This window comes from Metopolophium dirhodum, chromosome 1, assembly GCF_019925205.1.
Source record: "Metopolophium dirhodum isolate CAU chromosome 1, ASM1992520v1, whole genome shotgun sequence".
Taxonomy (NCBI): Eukaryota; Metazoa; Arthropoda; class Insecta; order Hemiptera; family Aphididae; genus Metopolophium; species Metopolophium dirhodum.
In genome coordinates, this window is record NC_083560.1 from 9,150,417 (window position 1) to 9,167,018 (window position 16,602).

A 16,602-nucleotide genomic window follows, 5' to 3' on the forward strand; every position below is an offset into this window, starting at 1 on the left:
ACATTTTTTGTTTAAATATTGTTGAGGCCAATTACATCTATCATTGCATTTAACTTTCCTTCGGTGGTTCCTATCTTATAGTTATCGTCATGGACTATAATAATAAATATAAATATTAAAATTATATTTATTATACTTAAATTTATAGTAAAATTCGTGTTTTACCTGATAGGATAACTCCAAGAATACAACGAAGGTGGCTGTGAGCTCTGTCTACATCAGGTATTTTGATTTTGACGGTTTCACCCACTTTTCTTTCACAAAATCTTTTTTCGGATTATTCTTTCATTCGATTCGCTTGAATTTTGAAGTTTCAACCCACTCTGTTCTTACAGTAGTTATTTTATTTATTCTATTATCTATTTTTTTTTCTTCATTAATTTCTTCAATCAATGCTTCATCAAATTCACTATGATCTCCAGTATTCATTGACGTAATAGCTGCCTCTAAATCTTCTTCGGTTTTCAATTTATAATTATTGATATTGGAAGTAGCGATGATTTTAATCCAATTTTACACTACATCCAAACATTGCTTCATATTGGCTGCATTTTATTCCATGATGTAAGGATCGATTTTTTATGAATTGAACAAATTTTAGTCCTTCACTCCATTTTTTTGTTTTGTTGTCTTGTAACCAAGTGGCAAGTATATTTTCCACATCTTGATTGGCCCTTTTGACGGACCCTTGACTTTGCGAATGTCTCGGTTTTTCGTGTAAAATTTTTAAATCTTCCCGCATATTACATATACAATTTATTTATTATTTTATTCACGAATTCTCGGACATTGTCGCTTTGTAGAATCGTTGGTGCGCCAAATGTTGTAAAAATATCAAGAAGTACATAAGCTACTTCTTCGGCACGCTTATGCATTAACGGGCGAAGCAAAACACATTTTGTCAGATGCTCCTGATACACTAAAATAAATTTATAGTTTCCGTCAGGTTGTGCCTGCATATCTATAAGATCAAATTGACATCTAGAATTCAAATTCATTTTAGATTATTGGCTTAACAACAAGACCTTTCTTTGCAGTACTGCCTTTCTTTTGACAAGAAATACATACATTTAAATATAACATAATCGATTCTCTCGTAATATTATTATGTTTTTTATTAAGTTCATATTCCATACGGTTTCGTCCACCATGACCGATAGTTAAATGAGTATCATTAATAATATTAAATAATTCTTCATTAAAAACATCGTACTTAAAATCATTACCTTCACTCACTGGAACAATTAATTTTTCCACATTAGATACTGTTATTACGTCATATTTTTTCAAAAGTGTATGGCCTCTTGATTTCAGTTTAAGTTGTTTTACCTCAGATATTAATTCATAATATTTAATTTTAGTTTAATATGTACTATTAACATTTTTTTTTTTATGCATTTTCTAGATTTTTTAAATATTGCTCTTCCATTTTAATAAATTTAATTTAAATACCATACATTAATTTAGCGAACGCCGAACACTATACCTACTAACACTACAGCACGACACGACTATCCACTGCGCTATACTAAATAGTATTAAAAACCCACATTTTGTACGATTCAATGATTAAGAAAATAATTATTGTAGAATACCAAAAAGGTTATACCGATTAACCGATAAGCCGTTAGCTTAACACAATAAAAAAAAAAAATTCACTTAGCAAAGATTAAAATAAAAGCTCAAGTTACCATGTCCAATTTACTATAGGCAAAGTGTACTTGGACCGATCGAAGTGTAACCCTTCCCGGCCAAAATAGTAATTTAATGCATTGCCCAAAAACATCGGCCAAAGTATACATAGACCGGGCAATGTAAACATTGCCCGAAAGTCCACTTTGCCCATGACATATATATATATATTATAATTATACAATAATATGTTGGTCTTTACTGCAGTTAAACAGTAACATTACATTCTCACACCGACTGTTAATCTGTTGAATAAAATATTATAGTATCTATATTATTTGTAAAAATTATTGAATTATAAAATGTATTAAAATGAAATGTATTATATTATCCATGGGTGTCACAGTGAGCACTAATCCCGTTTGTGCCACACGACCCACCATCACCACACCTTTCGTTTCCAGTAGCAGATCTGATATGCATATTGTATTTTTTATATTTATTCTGTTTGTGTTTTTGTCATATAAATTATCTGTCCTTGGCCTGTTGCCTCAGATAGTTTTATATTCTCGTTCTTAAAACCTTGTATTCTTTACTTTCTGCGGCCAACGCCCTTTTATTATCACTATTATTTTATTATTATTATTATTAAAAAGTATTTGAGAACCTATTATTATACAGTATATCTGGTATATAATAAACTGTTTAAAAATTGTATTTAAAATATTCCTCAAAAAATAATTTTTTTTAATCTATTTTAAATTTAAGTATTAATACTATTTATTTTTATCAATTAGTATATACATTTTACTAACCGACATAAATAGGTATTGTTGGGATTGTAAGTATATATTTCATTTTCATACATTTTATAATTCAATAATTTTAAAAAAACTATATACTGTCAGGTGTGTATGAAAATACTATATATTGCAATTAGCTAAAACTTTAAAACTAAGGCTGACCTCGAAATTCTGACTTCACTACATAGGTACGTTAAAACAAGAATGTGATTAGTCATAATACTGATTACACTGTAAATAAATTATATTTTTATGATATTTTTTTTTTAATACCTAATCTAGTCATTACTAACCACTGTGTGACGGGGAGTTATAAGGCCGGCACCTCGGGGGTTTTTACACCATTAGCCATATGTCTCGAGGGCGGCTCCTTCACGCCTTTGGGTGACGCGGAAACATCCTTCCGACGGGTTGCGTCAGGGCGCCCTGGCGCCAGGCTGGCGGTCCCCCGCCGGCTACTCTCGTACGAGATAGATCGGTGGGTTTCGTATAACCGCGTCGGCGAGCGCTGGTTTCGACCCAGGCAAATAACTCCCCTTCTACTAAGGCGTTACTCCCACAGTCTTCGCGAGGCCATCCACATAAGTTGCGAACGCGCGGCCGGTGAGCGCGAGCACGCAAGGTACCCGCGCGCATCGGTCGGACGCACGCCACAAAGCTCACTGGGTACTGATACCGTTCGGGCGTAAGCTAAGTCGGGTTCTCAGTAGGGCTACCCCAGTGCCCGCGAAATGAGATTTAAGGATCCGTTATCCAGAGTACTCACAACGACTCTTTTCCCACTAGCATCAGCGTCGGGACAGTTGTTTAAGCTGCCGCGACGCGACCTTTTATGAGTGGTACGGTTTTCTTTGCCGGGTGCCGTGTCCGTACCGAAATGCTCGGGTTTAGGTGCCTGTCAGGTGGGTGTCCCCCGGCCGGACTTCCGCCTTGCACGTGTTCATTCACGAGTTGGTCGGGCCCGTGAACTCTCGGCCAGAGTTGGGCGGGGAACGTGCCGGCGTGTGGCTGGAGGTCCGCGGACAGGAAAAATTTGAGGTGCCTGCCCGTGGTTGCTTTGGTCCAGCCCTTCCGTCACGTTCCCTCGCTTAGTTGCCTCCGCCGGTGTGTCGCAACATTTTTCCACGCCGTTTTTAGCGCTGATATGTCACTCGGACGGGTGAGCCCCGTGCGGATTAGAGAGGTATCCCTCTTCCCTCTGGCCCCCGGGTACTGTGTTTCCAGAGGCCCCGTGTCGGAATCTTACTTTAACGCCGAATCACGTCTAACGGGCACGTCCTTCCTCAGAGCGGCTCAGTGTTGCGTGTGCAAACTGTTTCACCGCCTGGAACAAGACCTCGGATCTGGTCATGAACTCGGGCTCACACGGCCAGTCCGCACCGGCCGCTCGCACCGTGAGCTCGAGTTTATTTCTTTCCTGGTCAGCAAGAGGGCATTCAAACAGCAGATGCTCGGCGGTCTGGTTCGGAGACCCGCAACTGCAAGCTGCATCGCCTCTTAGGTTGAACATGTGAAGTTTCGCGTTAAAGTCCCCGTGGCCCGTCATCAATTGCGACGTGTAATAGTCCGCGACGCACCAGGTGCGCTCCAACCGATGACGGATATTCGGGAACCAGGCGTAAGTCCACCTTCCCTTGTCTATAGCGACCCATCGCTGCTGCCAGAGGTCGATGGTTTCACTCGTATAATTTAACAGGTTGTGGCCGGCCTCTACAGCTGTCATAGCGCCGTTTCTCACTAAGATCCTGTCCTTCTCGGTTTTTGCCATTTCTTTTAGTTTCAGGTCCAGGGGAGGGACTCCCGCTAGTACCTGCAGCGCCACCGTTGACGTCGTATTGTAAGCTCCTGTTATCGCCCGCAGCGGTAGTCTCTGGGCGGAGTTTGCTCTGCCCCGATGGTGAGCCAGCGACTTGCAGTCCATGGCCCACACCGAGGCCGCGTAACTCATTTTCGGTATGAAGACCGTTTTATAAATCAGGAGCGGTGCTCCAGATTTCAATCCCCAGTTGGTCTTAGCGACTCCGTGTAGGCGACCGAACAGGGCTTTCATGCTTTTCGCTTTTTCCGCCAGGTGGTCGCTGAACTTTGCGCCTTCGTCAAACGTAACACCGAGGTATTTCGCCGACTTAGTTGGCTTTATTCTGTCGGCTCCGAGAAGGAGGACCAGTGGTTTGGAGAGCGATCCTTTCAGCCACAGTGTTTGTGACTTTGCCGCTGAGAACGTAAGTTTACGCTGCTTCGCCCATAGCGACGCTCTCTCGAGAAGTGCGTTTGCCCTCGCGGTCAGTTCGGCTCTGTTTTTGCCCGAGATCAGCAGTGCTAGATCATCTGCATACGCGACAAGTTCTGTACCTATGGGCAGCACCTCTGACAGGAGTGGATTTACAGCGTATTTCCAGAGGTCAGGGCCATATTCGCTGCCCTGCGGGCACCCCTTGGTAAGGGTTTTCCTTATGACTTGGTCGCCGATTTTCATTTCTGATTGGCGACCGTCGAGGTAACTTTTCGTGAGCTCGACGAGGCCGTCGCTGCAGCCAGCAGCCTCCATGTCCTTTATTAGTTGCGGCCACCAAAGGCAGTCGAACGCGCCCGAGATGTCCAGGAAGATCGCGTGGACGTACTTCTCTGTTCTCTCCTTTGACCAGTCGAGGACGTGTTGGATAGCGTCGACCGTTGAGAGGTTCTTCGTGAACCCGAACTGCCTTTTCGACATGCGCGCGTTGGTTTCGCGTCTTATCCTGTCTACTATTACATGTTCGAGTGCTTTGGATAACACAAGTAGGAGGCTTATAGGACGGTAAGATTTGGCCTCCGCTGGGTCTTTGTCGGGTGATTTCTTGATCACCACGAGCCTGGCCGCCTTCCATGTGCTCGGGAATCTTTTCGCCCTGAGGCAATTGTTAAATATCGCAGATATGCTGTGCCCGAGCACCGGCCAGGCTTGCCTCAGGATTCCGGCCGTTATACCGTCCATGCCCGGAGCCTTCTTAGGTGCCATCCGCCATATGGCCCCTTTCACCTCCTCAACGTCGCAGGGTTCGATGTGCCCAGAGTTTTCAGACCATTTACTAAAGGAGCCGACTCTCACTCCCGTCTCCGTCCTGGCCGCTATCTGCTCAGGACCTTCGTTATCGTAGCTGTCGCAGGGAACCAGGGTATCCATCAGCTTTTCCCCGGTTTCCCTTAGGGACGTGGTGAACATGCCGTCGCTTTTGCGAACGGCTGTTGGAAGGTTCTCAGAGGGTCTAGTACCACCTGTCTTTAGCCACTTGAAGACGGGGCCCCAAGGTTTCTCGTTCCCCGTCTCCGTCACGAAGTCGCGCCAGGCTTTGCGTCTGGCCCTGAAGCAGTTTCTTTTATGAGCCTTTTTCAGCCTCTTGAACTTGGCGCGCGCAGCCCGACGTTCAAATGCGTTACTGGCATTTCTGAGTTTCACCTTCCATCGGCCGAGGGTGCTCAGTTCTCGGCCCAGTGTTCCGTTCCACCATGGAGGAGGTCTATGCTTGGTCTCCTGTCTTTTAGTCATGCGTGCTTCACACGCTTCTCTTAGCACGTCTGAGAGCGCTATCGTACTGCTCTCGACGTCCGGGCACTCGAGTTCCCTTATCCTAGCGTCTCTCCTGTCGGCTAAAGTCTTTCTGAACTTTTTCCAGTCCGTCCGGCTGCAGCTAAAGCCTTGTGCGTTCTCCCTAGGAGGCCCTCGGGCGCTATTCTGTGTAATGATATCAAAACAGATCAACGCATGGCCGCTTGACGTCAGGTCGTGAGTGGCGGACCAGTCCACAACTCTGACGTTGTTAGACGACAGAGTTACGTCCAGGTACGCCGACCCGCGGTTCCTGAACGTCGGTACGCCTGGTTGATTATGGACTTTTAAGTTTCTCTGGCTTATGAAGTCGACCACGATGTCACCTCGACTGTCCGGTCTGTTGTCATGCCATACCGTTGACCTCGCGTTCACGTCCGCACCCACTAGCACGTCGCCACTCAGTCCGTCCATGATAGAGTTCAGGGCGTCGACGCACTCGCGCGTGGGGACCGAGAACTGGAAATAAGAAGATATCAGCGTGAGCTGGACATTATCCCTAGCGATTGTGGCCACGGCATTGTGCGAGGTACATAACTATCTTTGGCCCAGGACGCTTATGGCTTGGTTCACTAGAACAATTGCGGACCTAGGTTCGCAACCGCTAGCTATCACCTTGAAGGGGTGCCTGTCCAGCAGGTAGACCCCCTTTCCATCGGTTGCGGGCTCTTGTATTAAACAGATGTCAATAGACTTGCTTACCAATAATTGCTCGATTTCGTGCATTACGGCTTTTGATCTCGCCGCATTTATCTGAGCTATTTTAATTAGCGTCTCGTCTTTCCCTTGGGCCGCAAGCCTACTAGTGTCCGTGTTAATTATGCAGTCAACTGACATAGCCGTTCCTTGCGTTTCGCCGTTCTCAGTTCGAGCTGGCCGATCTTCGGGGCCGCCTGTTATATTATCGCTTTCGAAGACCGAGCGACCTACGCCAGGGTCGACCCTTTCTTTTTGAGGTCCGACTCGCGCTGGTCTTTTCCGCCTTCTCCTCCACCAGCCTCTCTTTTTTCGTGGCAGTGGGGTCGGCACGGTGGCGTCGACCGGAGTGACGCCAGCGTCCCGGCTCGAGAGGGGGTTATCTGTCGACGGGCTGCTCGGCTCCGCCTCGAAAGAACTAAGTCTTATACACGTTGGTGGTGGGACCCCGCAATCCGAATTCCCACCTACCGGGTCGCAACCCGACGGGGTGTCTTTATTCTGTACCATCGTGTTTCATAAGAACCTAATCTAGTCAGTCAGGATTTCTTCTTTTCAGAGAGAGTACAAAAAACCTTTGATAAAAACCGCCTACCTCTCTCTGGTCGGCATATCCGTGTCGTCCCTTAAACCAGTGCATGAGCACCAACCACCAAAGTAACAACCTCTCTAGTACCAAAAAAACCGATTTCAACGAGCGACAACTGGACTTCTAATGCAATCAATTATCAGTGCGTTCGTTAATTCAATTTGTGTATTTGAAGTAGTACTTTATTTTATCTAAAACCTAAAACTCCTACAATATTGTCTACGAACAACTGCGAATCAGGTAAGGCATTTAATATAATATTTTATATTTATTGCGTTAATACACAATATGTGCTTTTTACATAAAATTACATTGTACGGTGTATTTGATCTGATTCTCGAATACACGATCTCGAGAGCCCTCCGAACACCTGGAGGAAGGTAATAACGTAATTTTACTATTTTAATATAACTTTCGACAAGAGTCGCATTTATATTTATCTTATTTCTACGTTATTACAAGTGGATGTCACTCTGCTGTACATTAGATAACAAATGGGTGACTATAAAAGCTGCTGTTAAATTTGAATTCAATGTTATTGTTGAAAGTGACGCTGGACGGACTAATGACTTCAGTATTAGTATAAATGAATAATAACACGACAATATTACAATATGATTATGTATAAGTATAATATATAATAACGTACAACTGGACTATTTAACTGTGACAGTAGACACACACCGTATACGCACTATACGACGGCGTCTGTACAAATGAGTATTACATACTTCAAAGGCTCTATATATATGCACAACCGAGGTCGTGTTACATCCGTAAAGATGGGTCGTATACTCGTATAAATTGATACTAAATTGTACACACGTGTCAAGGTTGACTACTAATGTTAATTGTATTTTTCAACAACATTTGTATACAAGAAAATTAGACTTTCTTTTATAAACCGTGTAGGTACCTACATTCATTATATTATAATACTATATTATATTATTATATAGTATTATGACTATCTTGTTCTAAATCTTTTGAGATTATATGGTTATAGTAGATTACTTAACCTTCATAATATATTTTGTTAGGCTAGGTTAGGTTAAATTTTTAGGTTTGTTCATTGTATTTTTATAAAATTATTTTTTGGGGAATATTTTAAATACTATTTTTTATTAGTTTATTAAATACTAGGTAGGTACTCAATTACTTTTTGATTGTATTTTTAATAAGCAATATTATAAAATATACTCATAAAATATTATAAATGCACGATTATTATTTATATTCTTATTAATATCAAATAAACCAAATAATATTTAATGTCAATAATCATTCATTAAATTTAAAAGGAGACTTACTTATAGCGTACCACTAAATTATGAAAAATTATATTAAAATGTATGAAAATGAAATATAATTATATATAATAATATATTTATCTGTCGTGTAGAATTTTATTTATTGTTGCTCGATTTTGCATTTATACGTGTAAATATAATATGTGTGGTATATGTTTATACAACCATTTACCTACATGGTACTCACACTTACGAAAAAACTATCTTGTCCTTAAGCCAAAATATACCTATGTACCAACTCAATAACTACCGTTGTTTACCAAAAAAATCGATCTCGTCGAAAACACATGAATAAATTATTGTTCTTTTATTAGTACAAAATCGTTTAACTATGATAGATAACAGCTGGTTAAGGGTGGTACTATGATACTACTATGATACTGTGGTACTAGGATGGTCGGGAACTGACCGAATTTAATTTAATTTATTGTGGCCCACTTTTGCATTTATACGTGTAAATATACGTGTGGAATATGTTTATACAACCATTGACCTACATGGTTCTCACACCTGCGAAAAAACTATCTTAAAATTTGAACCATAAATACTTAAATTGTGCCTATGTATTTTTAATATTTTTCAACTCCTATTTTAACAATTTATCAGGAGCCTTGTATTACATTTTCAAGCATTTATACCAAATAAATAAAATTTTATTAACAATTAATAAAATCAATACTAAAAAAAAATTAAAACTGACAATGTCCGTAAACAGCTCAAAAAGAGTCAACATTTTATGGTGTATACAAAATCAAAATATGAACATTCAGTGAAACTACAGAAATTCGTTTTATTACAATTAAATTACAAAACTACATGAGAAATCGAGTGAATATCCAATCTTCTTAAAATATGAACTTAAAACGCTCATAAAAATTTTATTAGATTTGCTTGCAGACATTTTTTTTTTTATAAAGTTAAAAAAAACTGATGAGTACAATACAATATTACGTTTTTAAATTTTAGATTTAAATAGAAATAATGGATTTTTAATATTTTTCATCTGTCTTTAAAACAATATATTATGAGCCTTCTATTAAATTTTTAAACTTTTTTACCCCAAATATTTTTTTGATATTTAAGTATAGAACAAAAAAAAAAAAACTAAAAAAATTGGAAACTGAAAATGCCCGTAAACCGCTTATATTGTATAATTTGTTTTAGCACTAAATTGTTTAGAATTTTATAGCAAAATCTAATAAGTTTTACCATTTACTAAAGTCTATGACAGTGAGCACTAACACAATTTTATTAAAAATACTTTCAAAAAGTATTTGAGTAGCTACTTAGTATTTAATAAACTGTTTAAAAATAATATTTAAAATATTCCCCAAAATATAATTTTTCTTATGTATTTTTAATTTAAGTATTTAATACTGTTTGCTTTTATCAATTATTAGTTCCTACATTTTATTGGCCGACATATTATTGGTTTTTTTTTATCAAACATTTCCTCTTTTTAATATCAATAAAGCTTTGTTTGAGGATTTTGACAGTGGAATTTAAATTATTTATATATTAGTATTTAAAAAATATTAATCATAAATCATCTGTACGACTGTGTGCCAATATATTGACAATAATTACTATGTCGAAATAATTCCCCAATCCACCCCCGAAAGCATACATTCAATGCTATTTGCATAGTTTCCACACTAATCGAACAGTAATCTTACATTCTTACAAGGCTGGGCAAGTTAACGATTTTTTTTAACTCAGTTAAGGTAAGTTAATATGCATCAACAACAAAAAGTTAAAAGTTAAAAGTTAATATAACTATAGGTTAACTCAGTTAAGTTAATACAAACTTTTTGTTAACTTTGTATTAAGTTAAAAAAATGTTAATTTGTTTATACAACGCTACCGTACTTAATATTTTTCCAACCCAAAACTTAATTATAGGATATAGTGTTAATACTTCATACAGTATTTCCATATAAGTTAGATTCGAATGATATAAATATTTAACTTTAAACAATTTACGATACATATTTTTTGACATGAAAACGAAATAGACTGAAATAGTGAAATATTATAAAATTAAAAGCAAAATAAATTAACTTAACTAACTTCTTAAAATGAAAAATTAACTCGTTAAATTCACGTTGATTAAGAAAGAAATGTAGTAAGTTAACAGTTAAGTTAATGAAAAGCCAAAAGTAACTATTTAAATTAAAAAGTTAAAATAAAATAATCTTTTAACTTAACTTTAACTTTTCAACCACCTTTGCTTACACCGACCGTTTCTCTGTGGCAGGGGTGAAATTAAAGGTGAGAGAGGTAATATAAAAATCCCTTTAAAAAGTATCTAATTAAGATACAGGCACGCACTTATAAAGGTATTACGTTTTATTCATGTCCTTATCACTTGTTGTCGCCTTGTACTTCTTTAGTTGTATGTGAGTGTTTTTGTACTAATAAAACATAATTATTTATTCGTGTGTGATTTACCCCTGAAAACATTATTTTTGCTTGTTGTGCCGTCTGAGTAAACTTAGGTATACAATCGAGTTTTTACGCATTGTTATGCTGAGAAAGATAGTTTGCTGCTATAATTTGTACAATGCATGGTCAAATAGGTTGATTTGTGACAGTTTTCAATAAAAATAATTAAAATTATTACAAGTTAGGAACCTAGATAGTAGTTACTAATATTTACAGGATTAAGTACTTAGGTACTTGCAGAGGTTCAACATGTTTCACAATTACTATTTAAACTATTTTCTGTTGTTTCAAACACTACACCTTACTTTTCCGCACGGGAACCATCTACCCAAGTGGGGGAATTATACCACCTGCGACAAACCAGTGGGCTTGGGCGAGAAGCGCCAGAGCATGACGAGGGAAGCATACGCGGACCTCCGTCAGCGCGCTGGTGCTTCTAGCTCGAACCTGACTGAGAGCACACGGGCCCGACCAACTCGTGTGCGAACACGTGCAAGGTGGAAGTCAAGCTGGGGGACACCTACCGTCAAGCACTCAAACCCGAGCATTCGGTACGGACACGGCACCCGGCAAAAGAAAACCGTACCACTCAAAAAAGGTCGCATCGCGTCAAAGTAAGAACTGCCCCGGTGTCGATGCTAGTGGGAAAAGAGTCGTTGTGAGTACTCTGGATAACGGATCCTTCAATCTCATCCTGTGGGCGACGAGGACAGCCCCACTGAAAACCCGACCTAGCTAACGCCCGAACGGTAACAGTGCCCGTCGAGCTGTGTGGCGTGCGTCCGGCCGACGTAAATTACAGCTGAAAGTGCTATATAAATTTGATAACAGTGATATAACAGGTACAACTAGTTCCTTGTGATAGACAATTATTGTTTAATTATTTAGTATTTATTTATTAATTTTAGATTCTGAGTTTAATATTTTGTTTTTAAGATAATGTGTTTTTTTTTAAATGGTTATTTGTGTTTTGCATCACATTTTAAGACAGTAGAAATGTTAAGATTTTCTTCAACACCATGATTTCTGATAGGGAAGTGATTCTAGTTGGTACTCTTAAATTGAGATTGAGAGTCAAAAGTAAAAATTTTTCTGTAGTTTTCATAACTGATAATTAAAATTTTTAATAAATTCACTCTATAAGTTATTACCCAACATTACTTTTTTGAAATTTTTTTTTTTTATGTGAGTGTTTTATCGCTTATAAAACAATAATAATTTATTCTTGTGTGATTTAACCCTGAAAACTACATTTTTATTAGTTGTGCCGTATAATTAAACATAGGTGTACAGACTTCAGGCTTCAGACCAATAAAAAAAAATCAATTCTACGCGGCAGAAAAATAAATTATTACCTATTTATAAATTTATTTAATTTTCGTAAAATGTAATATCATCATTACGTGGAAGGATCATTGGTGGAATGAAAAGGCTCCTGATACTCGTATATCGTTATCATAGCAGTTAAAAAATATTAAAAATACATTGCCACAATTTTTTTTTATAAGCATTTAAGGTTCGAATTTTGACAACATTTATCAAATTTAATAAAGTAATAATTATTTTGTTGTTAAAAATGTATAAAATGTTCAACTTTTATAGCTAAGGATTGGAAATTTAAGACAAGGTTCCATTTAAATAGGTTATATATAAATTACTTAATTCACAATAATATCATTAAATATACTTGGTAATATACTAATGTCATAAACTGACTCAACGTTTTCTTTTAGAATCTTTTTTCTTATACAATAATATTATATCATTGAATTCAAATTTAACACCATCCATTACAGTGACCAACTTGTAACCTACTGTACAGCAGAGCAACATCCACTTACCCACCTTTTTTAATCTTGAAATTACTCATATTATTTGTATCTATTTAACTAATTATATTGTATTGTAAAGTAAACACGAATTAAAATTATTAAAATAATATCATAATCCGCATATTAATTTTTTGAGCGTTCCGGTTCGTAAAATTTTCCATTTCGAGCACTGGTCGGCCTGTTGCCTCAGATAGTTTTATATTCTCGATCTTAAAACCTTGTATTGCTTACTTTCTGCGGCCAACGCACTTTTAATATAACTATTATTTTTATTATTATTAGCTGTGTATTGTCTACCAGCATCGACAAATCTGTTGCCTGTTTTTGCACTTTTTTTCGTTGGTCCGTTATTAAAGCGACCCTAATTATTAATTTTTGTATCCGCTTGCATTATAGCAGATTATTATCTGTTATTATTTTGCTTGAAGTACACTGAAATCGTATGTCTTTACTTTATTTCTATTAATATTCTTGCCGTCAAACTTGGCGGCCGGTTAATGTCAACGTCGGTACCATTAGTAGTTGCCGCGTAAGTCCACCAGCAACGTTGGTACATACGTTGTTTGAGAGGCCGCCCAGGTCTTCCAGGTCGACTTCTACCTACAGCGTCACTCCACCACATATCAAGACGTCAGAAGTGTTAAGATAGTTTAAGTATTATCCCATGTTTTTGTAAGCTCTGTGGTACTTGCACCAAACCGAGTCAGCCACAGAGACCCCCTCTCCATAACTATCCAGCACAATCAGCATTCCTTCGATGTGTCTTTCCTATCCTCGCTGTTGTCGTCGTCGTGCGTATAATTGCGTTATATACAACTAGGATTGAATAGTTACAAGGGCTAGAGTCCTACAAAATCAAAGTGTAAAATAACACGTGGGGGGGGGGCAAAGCGTCCCAAACCATCCTTATAAGATTCACTGTAAATTAGTTGTTGCAAAAAGTCCGCCAAAACCAAAATTTATTATAAACCATAGTTTTTTAGGTCATCTTCATTCTTAGCACTAGGTACTTGAATTTTTTAATTTGAATATACTGAACATTTTGATAATTGTACAAAAATCGAACGTATTGATGTATAACGTATACGTACTCAAAAATAAAAATAACGTCTCGTGGCTGTGACAGTCTGTAATAGAACCTACCCACTTTGCCGTCTGCATAGAGAGTGTTACAGACGCACAGTAATTGAGAACTGAGAATTGGAAAATAAAATGATTATATAATAGTATTCAACCACTGTACGAAAGGGCGATACAAGTAATATAGGTAATACGAATACGAATACGGGACACAGGCACCAGGTATTTAAAGGTAATAAAATAATATATTAATATTATAATATATCATAAGGGCGTTATATTGGTAAGCTTGAAGCTAATATACAATAAGCAGATAAGCTATTACTCTATTACCTTAAACACATAAACACATTTATTCCGCAAAAACCTTGACCAATTACGATAAATTCGTACTTGGTACATACATACACAATTTCAATTATTTTATATCATATTTAATAATTTAATAGTTTCTTATTAATTTCTCATGTTAAACATTTTTTTTTTTTGTAACGATTAATTATAAAATATATTACTATTATTATTATTATTATTATAATATTATTTTTTACTAAAAGTTTATAAAATGTTAAATTTTTATAGCTTAAGATTGAAAATTTAAAACAGGCTACAACGTAAGTAGGTTATTTTATAACCGAAAAATCTAAAAATATAATAGACAGTTTTATTTTATAGTTATTTTATGTTCAAATTTTTACGAGATTACATACTAAGTAACTTATAGTAGTTTAAACCTATAGTTCTTATCTATATGAGTAAACTAAAAATAAAAGGAATAAAGTTTTGAGGTATTGTCTTATCGAACTGACTATATTGTAAAACTTCGGTAGTAGCCCTAGCATTTGAGCCCCCCTACCCGAAAAAAAATCTTTGCTACGGCACTATACCAGTTAAGCATGAAAATACGTCAGTGAAGTCAGAATTTGGAGGTCAGACTTAGTTTTAAACTTTTAAAGTTTTAGTTAATTGAAGTATATTGTGTTTTCATACACACCCTGCGTGGTCACTCGCTCGGACAATATTAAAATCAATAACATCCTTCCACTTTGAATGAATTCCTAACTTAAAAAAATACGTAAATTCGCCAACTTTTAAGGAAATAACTTTCGAAATAATGAATTCAGCAAATTGCGTTTTGCAAAATTGGTCTTAAGTCTTAATTTGTTGAAATATGAATGTTTCAAAATATTCTAAAAAAAATGCTATGTAGCTGGGTAATATAAAGCCAATTATATTATAATATTTTGTATTTATTATATTTATTTAGTTTTTAGTATTATGTGTTTAAAAAAATGTCTATCCACTCCCTTATACAAATTCATAATTACGGCACTATTCTGTGATATAAAACTATTGTAAAAATTATTGAATTATAGAATGTATGGAAATGGAATGTAAAATAATATTTTTACTTTTCTGATTTTTTATCAAGTAAGTATGGTAATTGAAATGAAAAAAGTCAGTCATTTGAAAACTTCTAGAATTTGTGTTATATAGGAAAATACTAAAAATGTAAATCAGTATTGATGAGTAGGTGGGGAATTTCGCTAGTTTTAATATAAAATATTAATGAGAGAGATTTAATATCACTCACAAGCGATATAATTACTTAAATCCATATTTTTTTAAAACCATTGATCTATACAATGTATAAAAATGCAATATATGCAACAATGCACATGATATATGTCGGTTAGTAAAATGTACGTACTAATTGATAAAAACAAATAATATTTAATTCGTAAATTTAAAATAAATCAAAATATTATTTTTTAAAGAATATTTTTAATACTAATTTTTAACAGTTTATTAAATTTAGGTTTACTGTATAATAGGTACACAAATACTTTTTAAAAGTATTTTTATACAATAATGTTTGATAACTACCGTTGTTTAACAAAAAAAATCTTACTCGTATACCTAAGTTTACTCAGACAGTACAACAAATAAAAATGTAGATGTCAGGGTTAAATCACATAAAAACACACGAATTAATTATTGTTCTTTCATTAGTACAAAAAGACCACAGATTGTCGTACTTCACTTGTTCAAAAACAATTCGCAGTATTTTCTATACACCATGAAATTTTGAATATATGTTGACTCAATTTGGGCTGTTTACGGACATTGTCAGTTTTCAATTTTTTTAGTTTTTTTTTTCCACATAAATCAATAATATTTTATTTGTTGTGTAAAAAAGTGTGAAAATTTTTACCACCTTTTTACTATTATATCTGTGAGCAAACAGATATTTAACAATACTGGATATTACTAAGTTTCAACAATTGTTAATTTAAGTTGCATTTAGTTTAGATTTTGTCGAAACAATTTCTCGTAAATATTAAATTTCATACACCAATTTTGTATCAAGAAAAAAACTTTTTATACATAAATTGTTTAAAAAAAAAATTCTATTCGAAATAGCTGTATGGCGTTTATATTCTAAATATTAAAATTTTTGTTTTATTTGATATTAATAATAATTGTGCCTATATAATTTTATTTTTACGCATTAAATGCTTATAATATAAGCTAATACAATATAATTTCATACATCTAAAATAACGTATACAGTTTTGAAAAGCAAAAGAAAAAACGTTATTTGTTCAAGTGGTACATGAAAATTTTC

At 36.1% G+C, this 16,602-nt stretch overlaps 1 protein-coding gene across 1 annotated transcript; it reads right to left on the reverse strand.

Annotated features, from left to right (window-relative positions):
• Window positions 1-285: 285 nt before the first annotated feature.
• On the reverse strand, window positions 286-742 carry LOC132948167 (KRAB-A domain-containing protein 2-like). Its single transcript, XM_061018560.1, has 2 exons — window positions 523-742; window positions 286-452 (listed from the first exon to the last, which is right to left on the reverse strand). Exons 1-2 carry the CDS (start codon window positions 740-742, stop codon window positions 286-288), a joined length of 387 nt encoding a protein of 128 aa, XP_060874543.1.
• Between the last annotated feature and the right edge of the window lie 15,860 nt (window positions 743-16,602).

Coding starts and splice junctions, on each gene's coding strand:
- LOC132948167 (XM_061018560.1), bottom strand. CDS start 742: ATGCGGGAAGATTTAAAAATTTTACACGAAAAACCGAGACATTCGCAA. Junction 453..522: donor ATATGAAGCAATGTTTGGAT/GTAGTGTAAAAT, acceptor AAACCGAAGAAG/ATTTAGAGGCAGCTATTACG.